Genomic DNA, 11,971 nt, shown 5'->3' on the forward strand with positions numbered 1-11,971 from the left:
GGAGCTATGCTCACTCAACGGCCTTGATTGCATGGGCCAATGGTGTAAATTTGGGTCCAAACATTGACCCCTAGTTTCCTTGATTTTCAACTCGTAAGTCGAATAGTTAAGGAAATTAATTGTTCATAGCCAACAAAATCCCATCGTATCGCTGAAAAAAAAAACTTTGTTCCTTGGCAATAACATGTCTATTTTGCTAACGTTGTGGTCTTCCTCGAATGCCACAATTCTATACAAGGCTCGGCGACTTTGCCAAAAAAACCTTCTAATTACTTCGACCATCCAACTCATACGGTCGAATTGCAAATGGGGCCAAGAAGAACCCTCAGCCTGTCATCAATCAAAGTCAGCAACTTAGCAATCATGGTAGCACACATTACACAAACACTTTTTCATGTAAGCATATATATTTACTACAGGCCGAATGACCTTATGGTAACTTATGCCGAACACCAGCTCATGCTTGCTGAGCTCGACAAACAGTTGGCTACACACACACACACACACACACACACACACCTTAGTTGGGGCTTTAAAACTTCAAAATCACCGTCCATTGATAACATAAAATAAAATAAAAAAGCTTGTTTTCTCTATAAAAGCTCTTAGGATTTTAGGCAGAATGAATGTATGATAAACATTGATTGTAACTAGGATTTAATTATTGCGTGTGGGTTTATTGATAAATTTTAGTTTTATTGTTGATCTTATTGTGTACTTGATGGTAATTATGCAATATGATAAGAAAGACAATTCACATTTAAAGTTTAAGTTAGGTGTAGAAAGAGGTTATATGAGTTCAAATAAAATTTCTCATAAAATAATTCAAAATTATTTGACATCATCTTTTCTCATATGTCAAATTTGACATGTAAAAACTCATATGTCAATCCACATAGGATTGAGATATTGGTTGGAACTTGCTCCTACCTTCAAATTTGATTATATGTCATCACGATTAGGATTTAACATCTTTTTTGGAGATGGTCTAAAAGCTTTGCTCAATTACCTAGAGGCCTCATGGGTAGTGGCAAAGCTAGGAATTCTCGGGAGGGGGGGCGAACTTATATATTAGGTTGACAAGGTTCATTTTCAAGCATTCGACGTCTCTGTCCAAGGTCTGCATGAAGATTAGCTAATATTTCATCTAACTCAGTAACCTCACTTTGTTGTGAACTACCCGGAATACTCAAAGGAGGACTACTCGGAATATTTGAAGGTGAAGGAGGACTACCTGGAATATTTGAAGGACGAGGAGAACTATCCAGAATATTTGGAGACGGATTTAAGCACTGTTTCTTATAGTATCGTTCCATTATGTAACTGTACAATGAAAGAAAAAAAAATCTTAGACTCTTAATCCTAGAGTAGACTATAGGTAATATCTAATCAAACCATGAATTTAATTAATCAATACCAACAATCATATGAATAATCAAGAATTCAATTTTTATTTTAAACAACACTTAAAAATTGAGTAAGTTGATTAGGGTTTATAGTGGTTACTGCAATCAATTTTTATTGCTAGACCATATGTGATTCAAGTTCCTATAATATATATAATTTATGAATCCTCTTTTATGTACTTCAAAAAAAAAAATCAATAATCATAGTATTTATAAGAATAATCTATAACCGATAACCATAAATTAAAAAAAATAAAAAATTTACCTCAATTAAAGCGGCTAGCATGGCGTCTGGAGCTTGGTGGTCAACGAAACTGTCACATCCCGGCCCGAGCCCCCACCACATTCTGGGCTTGACTCCACCATAACACGATATTGTCTGCTTTGGGCCCCAACCACGCCCTCACCGTTTTGTTTCTGGGAACTCACACGAGAACTTCCCAGTGGGTCACCCATCCTGGAATTGCTCTCGCGCGAACTCGCTTAACTTCGGATTTTCTATGGAACCCGAAGCCAGTGAGCTCCCAAAAGGCCTCGTGCTAAGTAGAGATGAGAATATACATATAAGGCTTACAAGATCCACTCCCTTGGGCGATGTGGGATATGTTACAATCCACACCCCTTAGGGGCCCGACGTCCTCGTCGGCACACTTCCGCCCAGGGATTGGCTCTGATACCAAATTGTCACATCCCCGCCCGGGCCCCCACCACATCTCGGGCTTGACTTCACCGTAACATGATATTGTCTGCTTTGAGACCGACCATGCCCTCACGGTTTTGTTTCTGGGAACTTACACGAGAACTTCCCAGTGGGTCACCCATCCTGGGATTGCTCTCTCGCGAACTCACTTAACTTTGGAGTTCCTACGGAACCCGAAGCTAGTGAGCTCCCAAAAGGCCTCGTGCTCGGTAGAGATGAGAATATACATATAAGGCTTACATGATCCACTCCCATGGACAATGTGGGATATGTTACAGAACGGGATGGCTGTTGTGCTTTTTTGTGTTCAATCCTGGGATTTGGGACATTTTTGAAAATTGAAGTCTAGAAAAAAGGTAAAGGTGGGGGCATGAGATTTGTAATCTGGGAAGGGGGAGTAATAATTGAAACGGGGCGGGATCGGGATTGGGATTGGGATGGGGATCAGATGGATGGGGATCAGATGGGGACCAGTGGTCCCTCCCTCTTTTAATTTTTTTTTTATTTTTTATTTGATCAATGGAAAACGACACTGTTTACCAAACAAAATTAATTTTTTTTTTTTTACCAGCCTGGATTTTAAAATTTTTTTAAAAAAAGCCATGCGCACAATAATCACTTAGAACCACCGTGGTTCCCAGATTACAGCTGAACCAGAGGGGTTCAAGCCTCACTCCTAACTTTGTTTTCTGGCAAGCGGAGGGGCAGCTACCCCCCTGCTCCTATGTAGCTTCGCCCCTGCTCGTGGGATTGAATTAGAATAACACACTGTATTTGAAGTATGTTGAACGAAAAATTGAGGATAAAAGATGTTGCAGTAGCTGAGACTCCCTCACAGAGTTGCAGGTTTTTCGACCCGACCAGAGGGGCGGACCGTTTCCTGAATATGCAAATGGCAAATGTATCATGAAACTCTACGCCTTCTGTTTTCAATAATATTGATATTCAGGAAGTTGTATTATTACGCCACAAATTATTATTGTTAAAGGACAAATGCACTTCCTGTAGGCATACGGCAAGTATTTACCGTAAACACAATATCTTCAACTTGCGTGCAACCTTTGGCTGCTAAACAAGCCTTGACTTATACCATTGTCTTATGCAACCATTCACTATATGCACGAGCATCTCATTGAAAAGAAAGAATGATGATGTTCTTCGGATTTTCTTCGTAAAGATTTCAGAAATCTTTCAATTATATCCATTTATCGTATATTGTGTAATTAATTTTCATCATGTACTGTTTATATTTAATTTTAAATAAAAAATTTATAATAATTTCTAATAATATGATGTACGATGAACATACGTGATTGGAAGATCTTTGAGATCCTCTCATTCGAAAAAAACGTCATGAACACGCAATTTACAATCCATATGGCAGTCAAATGCTAGCTAATCAAAGGGACTAATTACAAGATCATAACAGGGACGCGTTCAAGCTAACAATAGATCAACATTCGAAGCGTACGTGGACAAGTTTTCTACCATTAACTACTTCATCCCACGCCATTGTCTCACACTCTTGAAAAGAAAGAAATATCTCTGTGTCAATACAGACAACTTTTAATTAAACGACCATCTTCTGAACTGTCATTTCCAATCTACCCCTTTCAGAGGCGAAATGTAACAGTTAGTATTAGTTATTACTTGAGTTAGTAAGAATTATAGTCAATTTGAAGTTTAGGCTTACAATTGTTCCATAGCATTTTTGTTCATAACCGTAAGTTAAAGTGTATGTTTATCATGCACCAAATCATATCTTACTTTAACTTTGGTTAATTTTTTTTTTTAAATTAAAAAAAAAAAAAAAACACTTAATGCAAACGTTAACTAAAATTAAATGAAATAACACGTGTCAGATAATTAAATGTAGAATGAAGATACATCATAATTATAATGGTAAGTAAAAACACTCTCAATTTTATTCAATTTTTCATTAAGTAGCGTCATTTAAGAGTCATGCGATTATCTTTCGAGGGCACAAAGTTTTTACTAATACAGGACTTAATATTGGCAATGTTCCTTGTATGTTATGATTTTGAAACTTTCGTAATATAGATACGGACAAATCGAATTTATATTATACGACGACAATTTGCAATTACAACCACCCGGTCAGCATTGCAACCGAGGTTGATGAAGGATCCTTTGAATTTCTGCAATAGTTTGAGTTTTGTTCTAGTTTTGTAAACGAATGGTTGAGACTAGAACTATCGTATACGCTTGATGTTTGCCATCTGTCATAGGCTCATGGCAGATGGGTGTGTCAAGTTGGTCCTGTAGATTAAAGAAAGAATATTTGGTGAAATTGATTTCTGCATTACACATTTATACCGGATTGGATCAAACAAGATTAGGCTATCTCCAATAATTAAGTCACTATACATACAAAAAAAGGAAGAAAAAAAACTAATATCAATCAGTTTACCAATCAGCAGCTTATTTCTTGGAATCCTTTTCAACTGGTTCTTGAAATAAGTGGTCCAAAAATGTCGGACTAGAATTCTTTCTCTTCCTCGTTTTATCTCTTTTCATTCCTTGTGCTCACATTTTCTATTTTATCTTTTCTTTTTTATAAAAAAATTAATATAAGATATTGATGTGACTTAACCGTGATCGTTCAAATAGAAAAAAATAAAAATAAAAAACGAGGAAAAAAAAAAGAGAGAAAATCCTACTTCAAAAATGATTCCTTATTCAAATGTCAAAACAGACCAACATCACTTGCGCCTGTTCATGTATAATAATAGCTTTTCACAGAAAAGATATAATAATATAATACTATTATGTGATCAAACATTTCGAGCATACGTGTACAAGTTCTCTAACATCAACTATTTCGTTATGCAATACCAGGCTAGTAATCGGTTGACAATTCAAAATAAAGAACACGATTCTTTGAAAAAGAAACAAAGATCCGCCATCCAGAGAAATCGACTACTCTAGATATGCATGGAAAGATCTGTCATTAACCAATGTGAAAATAGTTGGCAATTTACTGTATTCAACAAGATTCGTGGAGGTCGTTTTGAACTTTTCATTAAAGTACTCTTCGTGTTATGCGGGATGTCATTTTTAATACTGCATTAATTCTTAATAAAATCGCTATCGTTTCGTTTCGTTCTAAAAATAAGTACATATTCTCTTCAATGCTCCTGCATGAAGAGGTGGAAGTACAAATTTACTCTTAGGGGACGTTTGTTTGCCCTCACTAAGTTGGACTGGACTGGACTGGACTAGCTATTAGTCCAATACTGTGTTTGTTCCATGCTGGGACTAACATTAATGAGACTAAAGGGGACTAGCATGGACAAAACCCTTCACTAAGAGGTCTTAGCGAGACACCCCAATAACCATGAGACTAGCTAAGACTATCCTCTCTTTCTCGTCCTCGTCATGCTCAACGACCACTCTTGACAGACTCCTCGTCATCTCCGGTCACCTAGATCAATCATTAACTTTCCGACTCTCTTTCAAATCCATTTCACAACCAACTTTCATACAAAATATACCAAATTGAAGCTGGGAGTGACAAGATTACGATTTTACCTGAATTGAGGCCAAAATGTGATCGAATGTGGCTGGAAAATGGCCTGGAAGTCTCGGCCTATTTGGGCTTCTTCAAATCCATGACAGATTCGAGCATTCAAAGCTAAGATTTCGGTCCAGGGATGGTGATGAATTTTTTGGCGGTGCTAACTTCATCCAATTTAATGAGGAAATGGTAGGAAAAAATGAAGAAAAAGATAAGATCATAATAAAATATTAATAATTTATATATTAAATAATATAATATTATAATTTGTTATTATCCAGCTTCTTAGTCCAATACTGCATCAAACGCTTCACTAAGTTAGTCCAGTTTAGTCTAGTCTAAGCCAATCCAGCTTAGTCCTTGAAGCTAATCCAGTCCGAGATAGTCCAGCGCAACAAACGCCCCCTTAAAGGACTAGATTGACTAATTCCTACTAATTCAAGGGGTTAAACAACATTTTATTCTTGTTTAATAAAAAGGTAGTATTAACGAGACTAAATTTATAAATCAAATTTTATAAACTAAATAATATGGATATTGATAATTAAGGATTCGTTCAAATGTGCTTTTAAAATAATTGAAAGCTCTTTCAGAGAAAATGATTTTGGATCCAAAATCACTTTTAAGTGTTTTTTTTACAAGAAGCACCAGTTATGTACTTCTTCTAGGAAACACTTTAAGTGTTTTTCCACCGTTTACTAGTATTTTTACTAAGGATTGTTTCCAAAAATATTTTCAGTTATTTTAAAAGTATATCCAAATGAGATTATTACTTACATGTTGATTAGTGTGCCTATTTCTTATCAATGAAATATCATTTGAGTTTGTACATTTAGTATAAAAATTTAATCTCCTTACATTATCATTAATAAAAAGAGAGGACGCTTAGCCAAAAAAAAAAACAAAAAACAAAAAAAAAACTCCTCTTCTAAGCAAAAATAAATAAATAAATGAAATCCACTCGTTTTCCATTTCAAACATGTTTTTCATTTTAAGTATACTATTATTTTCCACCACTCTTTTTCCTTTCAAGCATGGTGAATTGAATTCAACATTCTTTTTCCTTTCTAAATAGGCTTCTAGCCACCGGCATTTTCCTATTCTTGTGGTAACGTGTACAAGCTTGAATAGTCGGTTGTGAGTCCGAAATATAGTACGCTTTTTAAACATAAGTAATGATAGAAAAGTTAAATTTGTAAATAATGATATTGAAGTTGATGATTGAATTATTATTTAAGCGTTAATAAACGTATTCATTTATATTGGTGACATATCATTGAGTTTGTAAATTTTATTTATAAATTTAATCTCTCTAAAATTATCCTTTAAACATTACTCTAACATCTTAACTAAATTTGCGAAAAAAATAATTTCTACGATTTTGTAGTCACTTAACTAAACCAAAATCTACCCACAAAAATAAATGTTCAACAAATTCATGTGTATTTAATTAAATGAAATCATTAATATCGCGACCTGCCTGTAAAATAAGTACCGAGTCACGGAAATTAACAACTTGCATGTGGTGAGCAAGTTCTGGGTACTTTCCATCCACGTCATCCCTCTCACAAGCGTTACCGCGGGCTCAACCAAACGCAGTGGGTCCCGGGAGGAAAACCCTAGACCCAGAGAGCACGTTCAAATAAGACCGCACAGATAATGTTAATAATGTTATTTTTACCATATTTTTGTACCACAATTGTATATTATCTTATGTGATATATGATGTAGACAGTCACATTATCTAAATTAATTAACATTTAATTTCAAAATATTAATCAATAATTAATAAAAATATTATTAATTAAATAATGATTGTGGTATACGAAAAGTTTTCTTTTGCCACATAAGATTATACAAGTGTTTTAATTAATAAAAAGATTGAAATTAAATGATGTAGTATGTACAGCTCATCTACTATCTATCTAAGATGGTAAAAAAATATAATATAAAATTGTAATAAATATACCATTACCAGGATGTTATCAGCTATATAATACGCGCTCATTGCATGAAGCTAACAGCATAATAATCTCTGGCCTTCACCAATTTACTAAAACATGGCGGTAAACGTTAGCGTGAGGGAGTCAACAATCGTCAAGCCGACGGAGGAGACGCCGAAGCAGGTTCTGTGGATGTCCAACTTGGACTTGGTAATTCTGGGCAAGCACACCCCCAGTGTATATTTCTACCGGCGAAGCCAAACCGGCAGCCATCATGGCAACTCGTTCTTCGACCCGGCGGTGCTCAAGCGCGCCCTCGCCAAGGCCCTCGTGCCCTTCTACCCATTGGCGGGGCGCCTCCAGCAGAACGAAACCGGCCGTTCCGAAATCAACTGCAATGGGGAGGGGGTGCTGTTTGTTGTGGCGGAGACCGCTTCCGTCCTCGAGGATTTTGGCGATTTTGCGCCGACTCCTGAGTTCCGGAAGCTCATCCCTGTCGTTGATTATTCTGCTGGGATTTCCACATATCCCCTCTTGGTGGTGCAGGTATGTATATGTTGATCTAGTGCATCTTTGCTTCCGCGTCAGGTGGTGATAATACTAACCTGTATTTATTATAATTGGATTACTTTAAATTTTGAGATTTGTGTTTATTTACTGTACAGATCTTAAAATTTAAATTCATCTAACAATAAGAAATAGGATGATGAACATCATCATCACTTGAGGTAGTGAACAATCCCATAACTTAAGAGTTAATTGTAGCAATAATTATTGAACTTTACTTATAGTTTTACTTTAGTTAATAAACTCTCATGTGTGTGTGTGTGTGTTAGTTTCTTTAGATTTCAGACTTAACAATATGTTGTATCTTGATCATTTTCACTAACGTTGTCTAATTTTTCATTAAAATTAAGGTATATTAAGAATTTCATTACACATCAATCAAAATAAATTAAAAAATGAGAGAAAAAGAAGACCTAAGAAAATCATATTTCTTATTTTCTAAGAAAATGAATATATAAGTTTTTTTTTCCTGTAATTTAGTATGTGATTTGTTAATTGTTTAAGTCCGGTCACAGTTTGATCTCATACCAACTTTCAAATAGCATTGCCTAGCTAATATTTACAAGTTTCTAAAGTTCAATCATTTTTATTTAGTATTTTTATACTTCAGATTTCATTTTGTTTTTAAGTTATAGATTTTATTAATAATTTTTTTTTTTGGAACTCGTTCAACCCGTTGGTGTTCATCCACATAACAACACATCAATCGAATTACAAATTACGCACTCATCATACCATTAATTTAATGAAGATGTGAATAATCTGCTGGACAAAATGTATGAATTAAAAAACAATTTTCTAGAACTTAAAAGTCCAGTGCGAAAAGTTTAAAACCTCGTATCCTCATTTGAGAATCACTCTAAACGTTCAACTGTGCACCAGAGCATGTGATGTACAATGTTTAAAGTAGTCTAATTAGACGGACCTGTCGTTAACCAGAGTAAAATTAAAAGTAAAAAAAAGAACAGAAAAAATCTTGGCCTTGCATTAACATGTTTTTAAGAAGTTTAATTTGATGGACTCGTTAACCAAAGTTAAAAACAAAAGTAAAAAACAGAAAAGTCTTTGGTCGCCAACATAGAATGTCGGTAGGAAAATTGCCTACCTACTTGTCCACTTGTCATTGATGAGAATATAGTTGGTCATCAATTGAGGCAGCAGCATGTGTGGGTCTGCATTCTTTTCAGGTTTTCAATGTAAAAATGCAGGTGGCCGTGAGAGCACGTCTTTAGATACCACGAGCGCTTTTTAAGATTAAAACCACACGAGAAACGATACAGAGACTCTGACTCTCTCACTTTTATCTGACCGTGTTTTTAGTATAATGTTTCAATGTTAATACGGAAATGAATTTTAAATTATAAGATGATAGAGAATTTTACTTTAAAGTAATCTTCTTAGCATTTTTCAAATAGGTTCTTTTATGCACAATATTATTGTTTATATTGAAAGTATATTTCTCTATGATATATTTATGAGTACAATTTTTGTATGAAAATTATCTTTGTAATATAATATCATCTAACAATAAATATAGAAGAATTAAAGGAAGATATATGTCAAAGAAATAACAATTTTACCCAAGAAAAATGGCATATAAAAAATACGGTATTATACAAAGCGAAAAATATCTTGGATATTTTTTTAATTTGTACGTAATCAGTTATGCATATATTAGAAATATTTTTTTTTTGGAATTATATATAACTAAAAGTTGTGGGCTCCTTGAAGATGGACCATGTCACATGCTATTCTGAAAGGACACTCTTGTTTTTTTATTCGAAGTCGAAATAATAGTGTTCTGTACTATGATGAGCTAGAGCGTGAATGCCGGTGATCAGTTAGATAGTCTCAAGACTTTCACGCTCAAATGTAATTTCTGCAAGAGTCTGAAGGCCTAAGTTTCCTAAAGTAAAAGTAAATCGACTGATAACTTCATACCATTAATGCGTATATAATTGTGCGAGATTAGTTTGAAACAAATTCATCACTAAATTTTACATGTAAAACCAACTTTTGCCTAACTTTCTTTTGAACATGGGTTACTCTTACAATATATTTCTCTCCATTTACACTGTTTTCAGGTCACATACTTCAAATGCGGTGGAGTGTCACTTGGCGTCGGCCTGGAACATCGGGTGGCAGATGGGTGCTCAGGTCTCCACTTTGTAAATACATGGTCTGATATCGCTCGCGGACTTGACCTTACAATCCCACCTTTCATCGACCGGGCATTACTTCGTGCCCGAGACCCACCTCAGACAACATTCGACCACGTTGAATACCAACCTAATCCGCCCTCAAAAACTCCTCCGCCGAGCACAAAAGATGGTGATGCTGAGAGCACAAGAGTCTCCATTTTCAGATTGACGCGGGAGCAACTAAGCGTCTTGAAAGCCAAGTCTAAGGAAGAAGGGAACTCAATCAACTACAGCACATATGAGATGTTGGCAGGCCATGTTTGGAGATGTGCAACCAAGGCACGTAATCTTCCCGATGATCAAGTGACCAAACTGCATGTTGCGGTTGATGGACGGTCCAGACTGCAACCCCCACTCCCACCTGGTTTCTTTGGCAATGTGGTTTTCGCAGGCGCACCATTTGCAACAGCGGGGGATCTCAAATCGAAACCAACATGGTATGCTGCAGGCCGTATACATGATGTTGTGGTGCGCATGAACAACGATTACCTTAGATCAGCTCTTGATTTTCTTGAGGTTCAACCTGATCTGTCGGCCCTTGTTCGCGGAGCTCATACTTTTCGGTGCCCGAGACTTGGGATAACTAGTTGGGCTAGGCTGCCGATCTACGATGCAGATTTTGGTTGGGGTCGACCTATTTTCATGGGTCCTGGTGGAATTGGATACGAGGGGTTGGCTTTTGTGTTACCAAGTCCAACAAATGATGGGAGTTTATCAGTGGCCATCTCCCTGCAGTCTGACCATATGAAATCATTTGCCAAGTTGTTGTATGACATATGAGGAAATCAAATGCGTTAAGAATTCGTTCATCAGCCTGAAAATAAAATGACGTGTTTGTGTCTTCATTGGTAATGTACTCTTGTGGCGAACTTCTTGTCTGAGTTGCCTCCTTGTTTTCTTGAAATAAAAGATAAAGAGTTTTTTTAATCGATTTGAACCCCATGAGCGACGGGCTAGAGCAAAATTATTTTATTGTGTGGCTTAGCTTAAATCAGCTCACCCTTATAGGCATTTTATTCCATCCTTGGAGAAATAATTTGGTTTTAAAACATGTGTGAGTGAGAAATGTAAAAAAAAAAAAAAAAAAAAAAAAAACCACAGTTGGAAAAAGAAAAAAACCAACATCGGCAACAATAACTGAAAAAGAAGGGAAATCAGAGAGCAATAACAAGGGAAAAAGAGAAATAATTCTGAGTAAAAGAGGGATTCGCGTCTTCGTCTTCGGGTACATGAGCAAAAGAGGGAATTACACAACTTAATCGGAAAAACAAAAAAAAAAAAAAAACATAGTCACTAGAACTAAATAAATCCTATTACTATAAATAAAGGCACCTCTCTTTTTTCTATTTTTTGCCGCCGGCCTTCTTCCTCTCTAATCCTAAATGTTAACTACACTGTTAAATATTAAGAATTGGTACAGAGGAAGAGGAAGAGGAAGATGATAGAGAGAAACAAAAGAGATTATAAAGAGAGAAATATGATTTGTATTAACTGACTAAATGAAGATAACACACACTGTTTTTATAAAAAAAAATCCTAACAACCTTTCTAACCATATTACTAATTATATTACTCTTTTACCCTTAATACTCCCCCTCAATCTCAACTGGGGAAAC

The 11,971-nt window shown here is 35.7% G+C and overlaps 1 protein-coding gene across 1 annotated transcript; it reads left to right on the forward strand.

The window, feature by feature from the left end:
• The first annotated feature begins 7,689 nt into the window (after positions 1-7,689).
• On the forward strand, positions 7,690-11,282 carry LOC103945376 (shikimate O-hydroxycinnamoyltransferase). Its single transcript, XM_009355933.3, has 2 exons — positions 7,690-8,133; positions 10,239-11,282. Exons 1-2 carry the CDS (start codon positions 7,705-7,707, stop codon positions 11,133-11,135), a joined length of 1,326 nt encoding a protein of 441 aa, XP_009354208.2. The 5' UTR covers positions 7,690-7,704; the 3' UTR covers positions 11,136-11,282.
• The last annotated feature ends 689 nt before the right edge of the window (positions 11,283-11,971 follow it).

Source organism: the organism of the source record quoted next, unplaced genomic scaffold, assembly GCF_019419815.1.
Source record: "Pyrus x bretschneideri cultivar Hongxiangsu unplaced genomic scaffold, Pyrus_bretschneideri_v1 Contig20, whole genome shotgun sequence".
NCBI lineage: Eukaryota > Viridiplantae > Streptophyta > Magnoliopsida > Rosales > Rosaceae > Pyrus > Pyrus x bretschneideri.